At 42.1% G+C, this 19,190-nt stretch overlaps 1 protein-coding gene across 2 annotated transcripts in view; it reads right to left on the bottom strand.

The window, feature by feature from the left end:
• ryr2a (ryanodine receptor 2a (cardiac)) overlaps positions 1 to 19,190 on the bottom strand; it is a 758,045-nt gene that overhangs the window by 361,942 nt on the left and 376,913 nt on the right. For both annotated transcript variants that reach the window (XM_072580564.1, XM_072580565.1), the window contains exons 22-23: positions 18,125 to 18,228; positions 5,277 to 5,360 (exon numbers count right to left, since the gene is read on the bottom strand). In XM_072580564.1, coding sequence (XP_072436665.1) covers positions 5,277 to 5,360; positions 18,125 to 18,228 — 188 coding nt within the window. The remainder of the gene's footprint in view (positions 1 to 5,276; positions 5,361 to 18,124; positions 18,229 to 19,190) is intronic.

The following is a 19,190-nucleotide window of genomic DNA, read 5'->3' as shown; positions in this document are numbered from 1 at the left end:
AATGTACAAAGAAAACTGCCAGGTAGCAATGTTTGGTCTTGGGAATATAAAGTCAAAAAATAAGAAGGGAGCATTAGTCAAGCTGCAAGGATAACTGAGTTTTGAGAGTGAAATTTTATAATCATAGTTTTTTGTGAAATTCAACCAGTTTTGTGAAACCCATTTGAGATTTTTATTGCATACAAGCTAAACACAATGTCCCAGAAAATATTCAGCTATGTTCCATTGGTATCAATGTACTGCTAATGCCAGAAGAACACCAACAGTAAGTTTTCTGGGCATCCAGACTAATATGGGTACTTACTACATGTCAGAGGGGATGCAACTTGCCATATAATATTGGCAAACCCCCCTTTAAAGATACTCTCAACCAAGCATATCAATGAAGGTTTTCTGGAATCTTCTAGGTAAAAGCCCCAGTGTATGCAAATGGATTTCTTCCTCTGTCATACTGTCTGAAGGGAATACAACCATCTACATTCAGATTAAATGTAGCATTAATTGGTTATAATAGAATTGCTTACCAAGGGGAATTTACTCGCCATGTACAATCCAATTAATTTGATCATTTGTGACCCATTGACAAAAACTAAAGAGAACTGCCGGCATGGAATTGCCTTAAGAAGGTTGATGACATTCAAGGATATTTAGACATGAAAAATAAATCCTTAGAGAATCAGCCAATTTTTTTTTCAAACCTGATGCACTCCAAGTGGCCTGAGTGGAGTAATTACATATTTCTTTAACATATCTAAATCAGGTTTTCATCCAGGCTGGGTTTGAGGATTTTAAGGATTAAGCGCAGGGTATATTTGCAGAATTAAACAAGAACGTAGGCAGATTGAGACAGCATGCCTCCACTGAGCTGCATCTTGCTTTCTGATCCAAGCCAACTGTTCTGTTATTTCTGCCCTTACGCCCACTGTGGCTTACCACATCTCACCCAGAGGACTTTCAGGAAATTATAAAACGTGTAAAATTACCCACCCACAGCAGGGAAGCTCCACATTTATCTACCACCTCAAATTGATGGAGAATGAGTGCCATCAGTTCATGGCCTTCAACTGTATACCAACTCTGCCATGCCATAATCAAATGCTATTTATGAGCTTGTGACTGGATCATGATCTTTATCACAAAGAAATAAAACTCACTGTATTCTGTTTGAGTTTATCCAAGAGGTCACTGAGAGATTGCACTGGAGACGTCAGATGGGAGAATAGGCAGATGCTTAGGAAATGTCATGGAAAGAAATGCTTTCTAACAAAAATACATTAGTTGTAGGCAATTAAATGAAGTGATTATTCATTGACAATATTATAAGAAGTAATTTGGATGAATTCCACATATAACAAAACACCTGTGATGATTACTGAATGTCTTTTATAGGTTTTTTTTAAAAAAGACTTCATCCTTGAACTCCTATTGTTAATCTGGAAAATTATTAAATAATTAATGATGTGCAGACTGAGTCAGCATGCCTCCACTGCTCTGCATCTTGCGTCTAATCCAGGCCAACTACTCTCACTAGATGCCTTTCTGGAAACTATGGAAAGGGTAGGATTATTCATTCTGTGAAGATGTTCCAGTGATGTCTACCTGTACAATCTATCAGACAATAAATATTGGTTTAAGGTCTCCAACTCCTGACTAGGTCTGTCATGCCGTCATCACTTGTTAATAACAAACTTAAAACAGAGGAAACATCATCACCTTCAAACATTGACTCTGTTTCTCTCTTCACAACTGGAGCCTAATCTGCTGAGTATTTCCAGCAAATGTCCTGTTCAATAGGGCATACAGCAGCAGGTGGCAACAGTAAAGGAGTGCACTGAGCAGGGGACCCTCTCTGGAAGAAAGAGTGTTTTTGGAAGAGAGAGACCTCATGGAGAAACAAAGAAAGAAACAAAAGATGTCCTCAATCAGTCATGAACTACTGGCTTATGTTGATGTAAATGCTCTGCTTTCTGAGTTTTACCATAATTTCACCATCTTTGTAAAGACCTGATGCCAGAGGAGTAAAGAAACCCTGTTTTCCAATCTTTGGGCTGTCCACATGCTTAGATATTGTGTGAAATCCTGATGCCATTAACCACTTTAATGATTCCCACCTTCTCAACCTAACTGTTTATTATTCACCATGGATGTCTGTGCTCGCTGCATCTCCATCCCGGCCTGAGTATTCTTTGCTTCTTCATTGAATGAAAATCCTATATTGTTCTATCCTCCAACACCGCCCACCTTCACATCACTGAGCTTGTTCTTAAAATTCATAACTTCCTCTTTAACTCCAGTCATTTCCTCCAAATGAAATAGTTGGGATGGAAACCAGTGCAGATTGTTGCCATGTCCATTTTTCTGTGAGATAAATAGAATATTCTTTGTTCCAATCCTACAGAAAACCCCTCCCTGGTCTCTTCTTCTGGTACTTTAATTATGTATCAGTGTCTTTTTCTGCCTTAATCTCAATCTGGAAAATTGAATTAACTTTGCAGCTAAACTTCCACCTTTCCTTGTCTTCACGTCCCTGATTTCTCTCTTCTCTTTTGTAGCTTCCACCTCCATTTTGCAGATCTCCATTTGCAGGGATGGGCTATTGACCAATATAAGCCAAGCAATGCCTACAGCTCCTAAAACTACACTCCTCCAAATTGTTTGAATGTTCTGAAAGGATTCTATTCCACTTCTCATTTTTGCTGCTTCCTGAGTAACCGTTGGAATGAAGCCACCTTTCTCACCATTGCTTTCAATAAATCCTCCTTATCCCTCAACCATGGATTTTCCTCCACCATAGCTGACAGGATCCTTAGTTCACAGTCCACTCTTTCTCTTCTCTCCCAGTGCCTCAACTGGGTTGGAAAAGCTCAGCAGGTCAGGCAGCATCCGAGGAGTAGGAAAATCGATGTTTCAGGCAAAAACCCTTCATCAGGAAACTGATGAAGGGCTTTTGCCTGAAACATCAATTCTCCTGCTCCTCGGATGCTGCCTGACCTGCTGTGCTTTTCCAGCACCACACTCTCGCCTCTAATCTCCAGCATCTACAGTCCTCACTTTTGCCCACAAGTGGGTTGTCCCAGTCTGAGCTGCCCTCCTACTGGGCTGTTCAATGGATTATTCAGTGCCTTTTCAGCAACATTCATCACAGTGCCACCACCAAACACATTTTCCCCTTTCATCATTCCAATACCTTGATCCATTTCTCAAATTGTGGCCAAAATTCCCACAGAGCCTCCACATTGATCCTTCCTATGCAATCCTCAACCTTTACACCATCTGGGTCTACAGACTCCAAATGTTCTGAATGGTTTTCTGTTATTTTAAATTGCTGCTGACTCCCACTCTTACTTCACTGTCCTTTGACTCTTACAATTTCACAATGTAGCCCAATGGAATAAGAAAGCTACAATATCTCCTCCCATGACTGAACACTTTATAGGCTTCTGGATTCAACATTAAGTTTGGGGTTTGCTTGTAAATATTTAATATAAAATACATATTTACTAAATATTAAATATATTTAATATTACATATTAAAATACATAATTAATTATATTTAATACATATTTAATTGGCTGCATGGGTGTTTTATTTGTGGTGATTAGTAGTTTTAAAAACAATGCAGACAGAAACATGTTTCTTTCCAGCTGGACTTGCCGAGCTATTAAAGAGGGACTAAGACTTATCATACAGTATTGGTCAAAGAGGCAATCTTTACGCAATAATTTGGAAGTGATAAGGAGAGATTGGGAAGTGAAGAATTTTAAGGAAAGTATTCCCATACAGCGATCAAGGGGTAGAGTGATGAAAACTGGGGAAGTGCAAGAGACCCAAACTTAGAGATTGGAATGTGGGAGAAGGCTTCAGCGTTAAGGGCTATGGGGAGAACGCTGGTAAGTGGAGCTGAAATGCGCATCAGCCATGATTGAATGGCGGAGTGGACTCGATGGGCTGAATGGCCTTACTTCCACTCCTATGTCTTATGGTCTTATGGTCTTATGAAGAATTGGAGCCAGGGAAGGATTTGACAACATGGATGAAAGTTTAAAAATCAAAGTGGTGCGAGATTGTCAACTTGCTGGCATGCAATCATCATAGACCTCGTACAGCACAAAAGGAGTCCCCTCAGTCCTTTGAGAACATCTTTGCAAAAGCAAGTTAATTAATCTCATTCCACTTGCCCTACCTTGTAACCCTGGAAAGGTCTTCCCTTCAAGTGTTTATCTAAGTCCCTTTTGAAAGTCACAATTGAGTTTGCCTCCACCACCCTTTCAGTCAGTGCATTCTATATCAAAATAATTCAATGCTTGAATAAGAGTTTTTTACTGTCACCTTTGGTCCTTTTTCCTAATTACCATAAATTTTCTCTCCTAATTTTGACCTTTCCTCCAAAGAGAATAAATTCTCTTTATCTACTTTGTTTCGGCCCCTCATGTGTTTCCAATGTAATTACCTCAGCAAAATTTTGCATTGTAATTTGGAAGAATTGATTAATGAACCAGCTAGAAAACTCGACAGATTGAGCAGAACATGACCTGGCAGTGGAGTTCTCCCTAACTGTGAGGTGCCTCTACTCCTTAATTTAGATGAATACATGAAAAATTTACATGAATTACTATTCCTTGAGAAAAAGAACTGGTGTTTGGTTACCACATACCTCTTATTTATTTAGTCAACAAATGAAGGCTTCTTTCAGACTCTTATATTTAAAACTTGGACATTGTTACTTGCAGTCATTACCAATGGATATGGTTCTGTTGTATGTGTAGAACTGTGGAAGCAGGTAAAACTACCTACAAAGATTACGTCATGGGAAAAATATGACCTACTGTGACAAAATGAGCCAGGGCACAGGTTGTCATCACAGGAAATCAGTGGATGGGCAAGTAGCCACATCTTAGGGCAAAAATAGCAAACAAGGAAAGTACACTACACTCCAAATATTACTACTCTGTATGCACTGCAGAGATTAAAGTCAACATCAGCCAAGATTAAGGTCAAGCCTACATTGTGAATTCAACATTATGAATATGCCATTGTCAACTAATGCTGCATCATTTAATCATGATTGTGAAGTAAATTGTGCTGATTTTTAATTATCTTCTTTTTCAGACCAAACACAGGTTCAACAATATTGTTAAGTACCTGTTACATTGGGCAAGGGAGAAAGAGGACAGGGGAGAACAATGATTACCCATTGGAAGGTAAGTTTTAAGCTTTGCAGAAAGCAAAAACACAGCAAAAAATATTCGGATGGTATGCTGGATCAAAGTACTCACTTCCTGGGAAGCTTTAGTTTTTTCACTTTTTCTTCTGCCTGGTCATCAGCAATGCCTACATGGCAACCCAAAGCCATAAGGGTCCTGAAAAATAAATGGACAGAAGTAAGTAAACCTTCAACTCATATCCTTTTACATAAATGGGAGAACTGATAGCTCCACTTTGGTGCTCATTACAGAATCCCTACAGTGTGGAAGCAGGCCATTTGGTCCATCAAGTCCACTCTGACCCTCCAAAGAACATCCGACCCAGACCCATTCCATCCCTGCTGCCCCACATTTCCCATGCCTAATCCACTGAGCCTACTCACAATGGGCATCTTATCATGGCCAATCCATCTAACCTGCATATCTTTGGACTGTGAGGGGAAACTCAAAAACCTAGAAGAAACCCACGCAGACATGGGGAGAATGTGCAAACTCCTGCAGACAATTGCCCAAGGATGGCATCGAACCTGGGTCCCTGATGCTATGGTCCCTCCTCCTGGCTTTGTCGCTGACATCCAGAGAACGTTGGTCGACTTCTTCTGGGACAAAAAGATGCACTGGGTCGCCGCGCAGGTTCTGAGTCTCCCTATTGAGGAGGGCGGTAAGTCGCTGGTGTGCGTCCGCACCCAGGTCGCGACGTTCCACCTTCAGACCTTGCGGCGATACCTTTACGTCGAGCCTCCTCCTAGGTGGTGCGCCCTGGCGACGTATTTTTTCCGCCAGGTGCGTAACCTCAACTACGACACGCAGCTCTTGTTCGTCGACCGCGACGGTTTGGAGGTCGCCCTCAAGGTGCTGCCTGTCTTTTACCAGGACCTGATCACTGTCTGGAACATGGTCGAATCGCGTCGCGCCTACCCTCCGGCTGGAGTAGCGGCTGTCGTCAGGGAGCCGTTGCTCAGGAATCCGCACCTCCGTACTCGCGGGTTCGAGTGGCTGTCGGAGGGGAGGGCCGTGGCGGCGAGGGCGACCAGGGTCGGGGACGTGCTGGGTGCCGGGGGCCTGGGCTGGACGCTGCCGCAGGACATAGCTAGCAGGGCAGCGGTAGACGTCCGGTACGTGGCCACCGCCATCCGACGCCTTAAAACGGCGGTGCTCGGACCCGACGTAGTGCACCAGTTGGAGGACGCTCAGGTGTGCGGTGGGATCCCGTCCGCGCTCACCCCGGCCCGGACGGAATTTCACATTGGCCCCAAGGTCCCGTACTTCCCGCGGGAGCCTGTGCCCCACAACCTGAGCCGCCTCCGGAATTTTAATTTTGTCCCCTTAAGGGATATAAAAAGGAAGGACCTGTATCGACTGCTGCTGCACACCGTCCACCTCTTCTCCCTCATCCACCGTCCGGACACGCCTTGGCGTGCCCATTTGCCACTGGGCGGTGGAGATCCCCAGTGGAGGGCTCTCTACGGGGGAGTCCTCCCTCTTTCTCTCGGGGATCTGGGGTGGAGGGTGCTGCATGCAGCAGTCCCCTGCAACCGCAGGTTGCGGTGGTTCACGGACTCCCAGCCCAATTGCTTGTTCTGTGGCGCTGTGGAGTCCGTGGACCATGTATATATTGGGTGTGGGCGTTTGCACTCCCTTTTTGATTTTCTCAAAAACCTTCTCCTCTGTTTCTGGCTGCACTTCAGTCCCACGCTCCTGATCTTCGGGCACCCGGTACGGAGGAGGGAGGGCAGGTCCGAAGACCTCCTCGTGGGTCTGCTCCTGGGCCTGGCCAAACTGGCCATCAACAGGTCCAGGCAGCGGGCCGTGGAGGGGGTCGTTAGGACCGACTGCCTGCCCCTCTTCCGGGGTTACGTTAGAGCCCGGGTGTCCTTGGAGAAGGAGTACGCGGTGTCCACCAACACCCTGGAGTCGTTCAGGGAGAGGTGGGCGCCGCAGGGAGTGGAGTGCATCATTCCTCCCTCCAACTTTATTTTGATTTAGTCCCTACCCTCCTCTTCACTGTTTTGATCACACAGCATTGCCCTGTGGTTTGAAGGGCAGTGCTTGTCACTGGCCACTCGGGTATTTTTCATATCTTCCTGGTGGTGGCAATTGAATAAAGATTCGTGCACTTTGTGTCTTTTCACTGTGTCTCATACCTGCACACACACACCATGGGTGCTGGGGAAAAAATAAGCACTACCGCACTTAGGCGGTAGTGTGGGGGTTTAAAAAAGATAAGAGAAAAAAAAAAGAAAAAAAAGAAAAAAATTAAAAAAAATAAGCAGGAGATTCACTTTGTGTCTTTCACTGTGTCTTACATCTACGCACACACACCATGGGTGCTGGGGAAAAATAAGCACTACCGCAGTTCGGCGGTAGTGTGGGGGTAAAAAGAAAAAGAAAAAAAAAACAGGAAAAAAAAATAAGCAGGAGATTCCCTCCCCTTCACTGTTTTGATCACAGAGCATTGCCCTTTGGTTTGAAGGGCAGTGCTTGTCACTGGCCACTCGGGTGTTTTTCCTATCTTCCTGGTGGTGGAAATTGAATAAAGATTCGTGCACTTTGTGTCTCTCACTGTGTCTCACACCTACACACACACACCATGGGTGCTGGGACAAATATGTGGGGGGTTAAAGAAAAAAAAAGAAAAAGTAAAAAAAAATAACCAGGAGATTGCCCTTTGATAAGAAAAAAAGAAAAAGAAAAAAAGAAAAAAAAAGCAGGAGATTCAGAAGGTCTCCTCAATCTACACAGCGCATGTAAATAAAGGGTGACTTGGTCAGGGGATACTAGCCTCTGTGCAGTTATTTCAGAGTTCAATAAATTTTAGATTATAATATCTGCCTCAATTTTGTTCCACATGTTGTGTTAATGAAGTTTACGTTTTCATTTTCTGGCTCGTTTCTGTCTTTATCCTTTCATTTACATTCAGCCTCTGTGTAGTTACTCATGCCAAAGCTGTATTCCTTTACAACACCCATTACTATTCTCTTTGTCTTATGCATCATAAAATATTTTGTTCCTTAATCTCTCGCATCTTCCAACCTATCCTCTCCTAACTTCTACCCTTCTAAGTTGTTCTTTCTATTCCCTCCCCTCCTTGACTAGATCAAAACAAATAGTTTTATCCTTATTTTTCAGTTCCAATCAAAGATAAATAACCTAAAGTGTTAACTTTATTTGTCTCCACAGTTATGATCAGTGTAAGTATTTATGTAACTTTGTTTATTTAATCTCTCCAACCTGACAAATAATTTTCAGTCACTTTATTCAGGAATTTTAGTGATGCTGTACAAAATGCTGTTTTCCAATAGGTTTGAATTACTTTCAGTGTATTTGTAATTCGTACTCGAAACGTTGGACACTGGCCATAGATTATTACTGGGCTGTCATCAGCTCTTGATTTTTATCCCCAGTAAAATGGGCACAGTGAGAAGCACAGGATGGTAAGCATTTACAAGTTGCAAACTGTGGTCACAATGACCAAAGTCCAGCAGAGTCTAACTACAAGAATGTTCCCATCATCTAACACCCTTAGTGGGGAGTGTTCCTGATAAAGAATATTTAAGAGAAAACTGGAGGACAATTCCTACCCTTGCTATTCAGTGAAAATTCAGTGATAGCACAAGGAAAATTCACACTGATATCTGAGCTTCTACTACTGGAGTTAACCACATAACCTGGGTTTAAAACAAGCAAGTGTTTCATTGGCACCTGAGAATGGCTGTCACATGATATTAATAGAAGTTCAATGCAACTTGCAGAATTTTTTTCAATTTTGAATGGATGAACCATTAGTTCTCAACATTAAAATTACAATTTAAAACTTGCTCTGTTTGTCAAGAGGATTTGTCCTCCTTTTGGCCTCATGGAACTTAACCCCCTATAATGCTAAATTCACTGCAGCCCTCCTCAAGAGGTAATTTCCAACCTACTCCCCACTTAGGGGAACTGGGTGGACTCCAGCAAGCAGACAATAGGTGGTCAGGTCTCTGCAAGTTGCTTGAAAAGTAAAGATAAAGTCGTTATAGACCAACCGGAGCATCGGGCTGCTCTCTCATTAGAGAGAGACGATTGGTGGTGGTTTCAAATGTATACGTGGTTTGTCAACCTCACTGATGACATTGGACAGTCAGGGGCATGCTCCATCTACTGCCTGCCAAATTTCCACTAAAATCAACAATTAATGCAGGGGCAGTGAAAAGAACACTTGCCAGCATTATTTTACTGGGCAGTATTGCTCATATTATGTCTCAGAAAATCATAACACTTAGCCATGATCTCCCTTACACTTGCTCAACACCGGGGTAATCAGAGTTAAAAATCACACAACATCAAGTTATAGTCCAACAGGTTTAACTGGAAGCACTAGCTTTTGGAGCACTGCTCCTTCAAATCACCCAATGAAGGAGCAAGGGTCCAAATGTTAGCGTTTTCAATTAAGCCTGTTGGACTATAACCTGGTGTTGTTTAATCATTAACTTTGTACACCACCCCAGCCCAACACCAGCATCTCCAAATCATGATGGGGAATCAGACTCCACCGAGGTGAAGGTAACTAGAAAAGGAGTCCCAATTTATAATGCTTTAAAGCAAAGAGAGTTGTAAATAAAATGCACAGGTTTACATTCAAAGTATTTTGGACTTATATTTGCATTTAGATGTAAGAGTCAGTTACATTCTGAGGTGCAGACAAAATAAGGTGGAAGTGTGGCTTTGCATTGAGTTGTCTCAAGTTCAGTCATGTCCTTTATACTTGTTCTGGGTTCTGACCTGAATCAGTTCAATCAGTCTCCAAAACCACATACTTAATGGTCCTTCTCCCAGCACTCAGTCATGAATCAGTTTCAAAACTCCTTCCAGTTATCTTACTGTCAAAACATTTTCACTTAACAAATGACTTATGGGGAGCTGTGATTTCTTGTGTGGGAAAATGAGGTTGAAAACTTTATATTTATAAATGTCATCATATTGCCAATTCAAATGAAGACAGTTCAGGGCTGTTACTGTAAATACTTTCTCCAGAATTTGGAATCATGTGGTCTCCAAGTTAGAAAGCAAGCTGATTTACTAATAACATTCCTTAACATCCTCAATGATACTGAAGCAATAGGTTTTCTCAGAGGACTCACAGTCCTATGATTTCCAACTGTCAGTATTATTGGTACATACTCCTTGCAGTAACAATTTCATTGTGATACAGCCATATGAAATATGAACAGGAGTAGGCCATCTAGCCCCTTCAGCCTGCACTGCCATTCGAAAGGATCATGGCTGATCTGACATTCTTCACATCCACTTTCCTACCCTGACCCCATACCCTTGATTCCCGTACTGACCAAGAATTTATCTATCTCAGCTTTAAATACACACAAGGTCTCTGCACCACCCCACCCCCACCCCCTTCCGCCCCATAGCTCTCTATGGAAAGGAGTTCCAAACACTCACAACCCACTTCCACATTTCAGTCTTAAATTGATGATCCTCAATTCTGTTTCTAACAGGGCATTGTTTCAGTCATCCAAAAATTCCTATGGCAATGAGCTAGGCAGTTACACCAGCAGAGCACCTACTAATGCCCATCAACACCAACCCCATTAGTGTGTACAGAGTTGGCTGCAGGGCACCTCATCTGCAAAGGACTACTGGAGGCCTGGAACACTAGGATTGCATTGTTGGTACCAACCAGCTTCCCATGACCAGTTAACATGGTTCCTAATGCAATCTTAGAAACAGACTGATTCACTAACCCAAGCCACTACCATCCTGAGAGAAGCAATAACTTTAAACACTTTGGTGTAACCCACTTTGGTTGGATCTCTCCCCTAACCTTGAATGCATCGTTCCCTCTATGACATGGTCTCATACCCTGCTTGAAACCAATATGTCTTATCTCACGAGATGCACCATCCACATAAAGCATCCCTAGACATTTCATGGGAGCATTATAAATTAAGATCTGATGACAAGCCACATAAGGTGATATGAAAGAAGATTGTCAATAGCTTGATCAAAGAGGTAGTATTTAAAGAGAAACTTCAAGGTGGAAAGAAAGTTAAAAGAGCCTTAGAGGTTTCAGGAGAGAATTCCAGAGCTTAGAGCATAGGCAGTTGAAGGCACAGCTACCAATGCAGCACAATTAAAATCTGGGGTGCTCATGGTGCCAGCTTTAGCTACAAGTAAACATTTCAGAGGGTTTCAGGAAAGAAAGAGGTAGCAAGGTATAAAGTAATTGTGGATTTTGAAAACAAGGATGAACATTTTAGAACTGAGGCCTTGCTTTACCAAGGTACAATGTAGATTCTGGATTAGTGGTGCTGGAAGAGCACAGCAGTTCAGGCAGCATCCAAGTAGCTTCAAAATCGACGTTTCGGGCAAAAGCCCTTCATCAGTTTATTCCTGATGAAGAGCTTTTGCCTGAAATGTCGATTTTGAAGCTACTTGGATGCTGCCTGAACTGCTGTGCTCTTCCAGCACCACTAATCCAGAATCTGGTTTCCAGCATCTGCAGTCATTGTTTTTACCAAGGTACAATGTAGGTCAGCATCACAGGGGGGATGGGTGAACAGATTTCTGGGCAAGGTAGAGAGTCAAGTTTGCAGAGGATATAACTTAGAAGGTCACCCAGGAGTGTATTCAATTAAACAAGAGATAACAAAGGCACGAATGAGCAGCAAATCAGCTGAGGCAAAGCAACTTCAAGAGACTTGATGGAGATGGAAATCGGTTATCTTGGCTAAGGTGCTGATTCGTGGTCAAAAGCTTCTTTGGTTCAAATATGAAACCAAAACTGAGCAGTTTGGTTCAGCCTCAGGAAATTTCCATGGAGAGCAGTGGCGTTGGTGGGGAGGGAGTGAAGTCTGAAATGGCAGCTGAATACAATGGCTTTGGTCTTCCCAAGTGTAGTAACAACCTCCAAATGCGGCCATAGTTTGGGAAGAAAGTTCCCACCATCAGCTTCATGGTCTTTAGACCAGTATCAGTTATAGCCAAATAAGAATTTGGAAATCCTACTACTCTATCAGGCCCCTCTGCTGCTCTCCCTTTGGAGTCATAGACAGATTGCAGCCATGTCTGCTCTAACATTTACTCTGCTTGGTGATGGTTCTGGTTTCAAAAAGGAATACATATGCTACCAGTATTGCTAAAATCTAGCTCAAATTAATGCATTACCTCTGATTCTATACCCAAAAAACTCGCTCACTAAAGTCATTATTAAATAAATCTTTCACAATCGATTAATTTGTGATTCTCATTAGGAAAGATTTAGACAGAATATTGTATCATACCAAGTCTGCCTGGCTATCATTTAGATTTGCGATGGAAGAACACAGTCTGAGTGTATTTCATCTCAGCAACACAGGAATTAATTAAAACTGGGGAGATTGCCCCGAGTGGATTAAATACAGTGCAATAATTTTGCACATATGCTCCAATGCAAATATTTAGGATTTTCCTTTTACACTTTAATATCAAGTAAGTGTCTCCAGCTTAAAGTGAGATATTATTTTTCTTTCTTAATTGTAGTGAATAGCTCTTGGCTAATTTCTAGATATTGAATCAGAACACTCTACACTGAATTGAGATACCTGTGGTAAAATGACACACGTTTGAATATTATGTGCAGGTGACAAGTTGCAATGAATAATGTCCACCTTACAAGGCACCAGTTCCATAACTTAAATGAGAACAATGTCACAGCAACAAGCCACACAGGATACTGTAGGTCACTGATCAAATGTCTTCCATATTTCATAGAGAAATGATGGGCAAGAGCACTGAGCAACCTAGATATATTAGCAGGGAATTTAGAAAAGATAACAGGTTTAAAAAAAATTCGGTATAGGTGCCTTTTAAGTTGATGGGACTTCATCTCAGGGCAAACTATCCAACACTCCACTTTAGGATAATTTTCAATGACACAAAATTAAGAATGCCGCAATTCAGCCATGTCAATTTTGTCAGTGGTGCACACCTAGTCCTATACCTTTTCCTCTACTTGTCCATCTTGCAAAATGGCAGGTATAAGCATAAATCCATTTTTTACACCAAGAGGGAGAATAGAAAACACTGAATAAATTTGTAGTTGTTTCATTGGCCTTCACCATAATATTTTACACCGATAAAGACATAACATAATTAATGGCACAGCAGTAGGCCACTGAGCCTTTCTATCTAATAATTCTGTCCCTCCTTCCATGATGACTCAAAAGCGAGTACCCATTCACTGATATATATTAATTATTATAGGAACGTCACTTTTAGACACTTAATTGAAATTGGGCATTTACAGTTACTTGTTTTTGGATTCAAATTTAAGTATGGGTTATATTATCAAAAAGACTAATATAAGCTCGTTGGGAAGTTCACAAGTAAATGTGGACATCACACATCTCTGCAGCAGGAAATTTCACTTCCTCATGAACTACAATTACAACATTTAAAAGACATTTGGATAGGTACATGAATAGGTAAAGTTTAGAGGAATATGGGCCAGGGGTAGGCAGGTGGGACCAGTTTAGTTTGGGATTATGTTCAGCATGGATTGGTCCAAAGAGTATGTTAACCATGCTGTATGATGCCATAACTTTAATAACTCTTCACCTACCAGTGTAGCTAATTTTGATCAATTGGTATATTCATAAAAATTAGAGGCACAGCTGGGAGTCATTGTGGGTAAGGGATCGGTAAATCATTGTTCCTGAAGAGTCCAAAATGACTACTACTGCATTACTGTGATGGAGAGGGCTGAATATATTTGCCATGGATGCTGTCTGCAGATTTTTCATTCACAGAATATGGGCTTTGCTGGCTGGGCTGGCATTACTCTCTATCCCTAATTGTTAAACAGTCATAGAGACATACAGCACACAAACAAACCCTTTGATCCAACTCGTCCACACCAACCAGAGACCCTAAAGTAATCCAGTCCTATTCCTCTAAACCCTTCCTATTCATATACTTATCCAGATGCCTTTTAAATGTTGAAATTGTACCAGCCTGCACACTTCCTCTGGCAGCTTATTCCACACATGCACCACCTTCTGTGTGAAAAGGTTGCCCCTTGGGACACTTTTATATCTTTCCCCTCTCACCCTAAACCTATGCCCTCTCGTTCTGGACAGCCTCATCCCTAGGGAAAAGATCTTGTCTATTCACCTTATCTATGCCCCTCACGATTTTATGAACCTCTGTAAGATCACCCCTCAGCCTCCGATGCTCCAGGGCAAACAGCACCAGCCTATTCAACCTCTCCCTACAGCTCAAATCCTCTAACCCTGGCAACATCCTTGTAAATCTTTTTTGAACCTTTTCAAGTTTCACAACATCTTTCCGATAGGAAGGAGACCAGAATTGCACACAATATTCCAAAAGTGGCCAAACCAATATCCTGTACAGTCACAACATGATCTCCCAACTCCTATACTCAATGCTCTGGTCATTAAAGGAAAGCATGCCAAATGCCTTCTTCACTATCCTATCTACCTGGGATTCCACTTTCAAAGAACTTTGCATCTTATTCCAAGGTCCCTTTGTTCAGTAACACTCCCTAGGACCTTACCATTAAGTGCATAAGTCCTGCCCTTTTTAGCTTTTCCAAAATGCAGCACCTCACATTTATCTGAATTAAACTCCACCTGCCACTCCTTGGCCCATTGGCCCATCTGGTCAAGACAAAGCTGTACTCTGCGGTAACCTTCTTCACTGGCCATTATACCTCCAATTTTACTAACAATACCTCCTATGTTCACAACCAAATCATTTATATAAATGTCAAAAAGCAGTAGACCCAGGACCGATCCTTCAGGCACACCACTGGTCACAGGCCTCCAGTCTGTGAAGTAACCGTCCACTACCACCCTCAGTCTTCTACCTTTGAGCCAGTTCTGTATCCAAATGGCTAGTTCTCCCTGTATTCCATGAGATCTAATCTTACTAACCAGTCTCCCATGGGTAACCTTGTTGAACACCTTACTTAAGTCCATATTGATCACATCTACCACTCTGCCCTCATCAATCCTTTGTTATTTCTTGAAAAAACTCCATCAAGTTTGTGAGACATGATTTCCCACGCACAAAGCCATGTTGACTATCCCTAATCAGTCCTAGCCTTTCCAAATACATGTAAATACTGTCCCTCAGGATTTCCTCCAATAACTTGCCCCCCACTGACAGCAGGCTCACCGATTTATAGTTCCCTGGCTTGTCCTTACCACCTTTCTTAAACAGTGGCACCACATTAGCCAACCTCTAGTATTCCGGCACCTCACATGTGACTATCAATGATACAAAATCTCAGCAAGGGGCCCAGCAATTACCTCCCTAGCTTCCCGCAGAGTTCTAGACTACACCTGATCAGGTCCTGGGGTTTATCCTCCTTTTTGCATTTTAAAACATCCACCACCATCTCCTCTGTAATTTGGACATTTTTCAAGATGTCACCATCTAGTTCCCCACATTCTGTATCTTCCATGTCCTTCTCCACAGGAAACGCTGATGCAAACACTCATTTAGTATCTGTCCCATCTCCTAAGGTTCCATACATAGGTGGCCTTGCTGATCTTTGAGGGGTCCTATTCTCTCCCTAGTTACTCTTGTATCCTTAATGTATTTGTAGAATCCCTTTGGATTCTCCTTAACTCTATTTGCTAAAGCTATCTCATGTCTCTTTGGCATCCTGATTTCCTATCTTAAGTATACTCTTACTACCATTATCTTCTAAGGATTCACTCGAACTCTGCTGTCTATTCCTGTCACGTGCTTCCTTTCTTTGCTAAACCAAATCCTCAATTTCTCTAATCATCCAGCATTCCCTACATCTACCAGCCTTACTTTCACCCTCACAGGAATATACTGTCTCTGGACTCTCGTTACCTCACTTCTGAAGGCCTCCTATTTTCCAGCCATCCCTTCACCTGCGAACATCCACCCCAAATCAACTTTTGAAAGTTCTTGCCTAATGCTATCAAAATTAGCCTTCCTGCTGTTCAGAATTTATATTCTGGTCTATCCTTTGCCACCACTATTTTAAAACCAATGGAATTATGGTCGCTGGCCCCAAAGTGCTTCCCCACTGACACCTCAGTCACCTGCCCTGTCTTATTTCCCAAGAGTAGGTCAAGCTTTGCACCTTCTCCAGTAGGCACATCCACATACTGAATCAGAAAATTTTCTTGTACACACTTAATAGATTCCTCTCCATCTAAATCCTTTACACTATGGCAATACCAGCCTATGTTTGGAAAGTTAAAATTCTCTACCACGACCACCGTATTATTCTTACAGATAACTGAGATCTCCTTGCAAATTTGTTTCTCAATTTCCCACTGACTGTTAGGTGGTCTATAATACAATCCCAATAAGATGATCATCATTTTCTTATTTCTCAGTTGTTCTGAAATAATTTCCCTGGATGTATTCTCAGGAATATCCTCCCTCAGTACAGCAGTAATGCTATCCCTTATCAAAAACACCACTCCCCCTCCTCTCTTGCCTTCGTTTCTATCCTTCCTGTAGCATTTGTATCCTGGAACATTAAGCTGCCAGTCCTGCCCATCCCTGAACCACATCTCTGTAACTGCTATGATATCCAAGTCCCATGTTCCTAATCATGCTCTGAGTTCATCTGCTTACCCTGTTAGGCCTATTGCATTGAAATAAATGCAGTTTAATCTAGCAGTCCTACCTCGTTCTTGAGGCAAGAGGACATTCAGCTCTCATTGTGTGTGCTGGTGGGGTTGATGGCATCTTAACAGTGCCAAGCTGCTGACTAAGCACCCGACACTGTCACACTTTCCTCCTTGTGAAGGTTGGCAGAAATTAACTGCCATCATCTTCTGTGTCTCCTTAATCCCAAGTGGATACTGTTTAAATATATTCAAGCATTGCCTAAATTTGATGAGAAGGATGTTGAAAGGTATTTCATCTCATTTGAAAAGGTGGCTAAACAAATGCACTGGCCAATGACCATGTGGGTTTTGTGAACTGATCAGGGCACGGTGGCTCAGCGGTTAGCACTGTTGCCTCATAGCGCCAGGGACCAGAGTTCAATTCCAGCCTCGAGCAACTGTCTGTGTGGAGTTTGTACATTCTACCCGTGTCTGTGTGGGTTTCCTCCGGGTGCTCCGGTTTTCTCCCACAGCCCAGAGATGCGCAGGCCAAGTAAATTGGCCATCCTAAATTGCCCGTAGTGTTAAGGGATTTGTAGGTTAGGTGCATTAGTCAGGGGAAAAGTAGAGTATTAGTTTTGGGGAATGGGTCTGGGTGGGATACCCTTTGGAGGGTCGGTGTGGACTTGTTAGGCCAAATGGCCTGTTTATACACTCTAGGGATTCTGTGATTCTAGTGGGATGACACCTATGAGTCAGTAGTAAATGTCTATTTAGGGGTGTTGATTAGTGATAGGCAGAAAGGCCATCTAAGGTTATTCCCACCATGGGATTAAATTGGAGGGAAGGCAGCACGGTGGTCCTGGCTGATTAAAAGCCTCCATCGTCAAATTCAGCAGGAGGTAGGGCATTAATTTCTGCCTGACATTTCTGTTGCTTGTTTCTTTATCATTAACTTACAAATGAATTTCCGCAGATTTCAGACAGGCCATAAATCCCTGCAGAAAATCAAGAACAGACGTTTGAATTAATTCAGCAAGTTAACTCATTATATTCTCACTGAGCGAGATGCTCAAGACGTCATATCCCTGCTGGGGCTTTGCATACAGTGAGTGGCTTATCAAAAGATGAGAGAGGTAATAATATTCTGTTCTTTGCTCCTGTGATCTTCAGAAAGCTATGACTGGAGGAAAATCATATAAACTTCATAAGGTATACGCTGTAGGGATCCAAAAATTGTCAGCATTAACAAAAGCTTTAAACTTAGGGAAAATATAATATTTGTTACTGTAAGAAGAAAGAGAATAAATAAATAACACTCACTTGAGGGTTTCAAGTGACATCTGCAAATTGTAATTTCGTTCCTGTTCTGGTAATTTGGAGAATTCTACCAGACAAGGATGTTGCCGTTTGTTGTCATCCCGGATCTATAAGGAAAATGCCAAGTTATGTTAATAGCTTCACAGTTGTGGTGGCATATTATAATCAAAAACCTGTCTAACATCTCCAAATTTTCTTGTAGCAAAGTTTTATTTTTAGATTCCCTACAGTGTGGAAACAAGCCCTTCGGCCCAACCAGTCCACACCGACCCTCCGAAGAGTAACCCACCCAGACGCATTTCCCCTCTGACTAATTTAACATGGTTAATTCACCTGACTTGCACACTTTTGGACTGTGGGAGGAAACCGGAGCACCCGGAGGAAACCCACGCAGACAATGTGCAAACTCCACACAGACAGTTGCCCAAGGCTGAAATCGAACCTGAGACTCTGGTGCTGTGAGGCAGCAGTGCTAACCACTGAGCCACCGTGCCACCCTGGACAACATAAACAAACTAAGTTAACATATAACAGGGGGACTTTGGCTACAGCATTGTTGTTTCAATGCTTAGCAAAAATAACAGTAAAAAAACTCTCATTTCTGCTTGATTCAAATATCTTCAACTGAAGGAAATGTTTTTTCTTCAAATAAATCTGAATCCTGTCATGAAGTTAAAAAAGTTAAAATACAATCTTGATAAATTCTCAGAAGGTTAAATATTTGGGTCTTCTTGCCTCGGGGTTGCCAGCTTGATAATGTTGATTAGAGGAAGAACAAGGGTGTTTGTTTTAACTAGCAGCTACCTATCCCTGGCTTGACAAATGCTAGGTATTAGTTTCAAATTAGAGGACCATTTCAGCCTTTCCACTGATGTCCAAGGCTGACCTGAAGCATGGGTGAACGTATAAACAGGTGAGAAATTAACAACTACTTAAATACGCAAAAGCATTTTGCGTGCAATCTTAACTTTCAGGACTGAAGACATTGCCTATTTTTTATCACACAACAAGAGGTTGAAACAGTAGTTACTGAGGGGGTCTTTCATGCTTTAGGAAGTGTTGTGGGTTT

The sequence above is a fragment of the Chiloscyllium punctatum genome, chromosome 11 (assembly GCF_047496795.1).
Source record: "Chiloscyllium punctatum isolate Juve2018m chromosome 11, sChiPun1.3, whole genome shotgun sequence".
Taxonomy (NCBI): Eukaryota; Metazoa; Chordata; class Chondrichthyes; order Orectolobiformes; family Hemiscylliidae; genus Chiloscyllium; species Chiloscyllium punctatum.
This window is presented reverse-complemented; position numbering and strand designations above follow the sequence as displayed.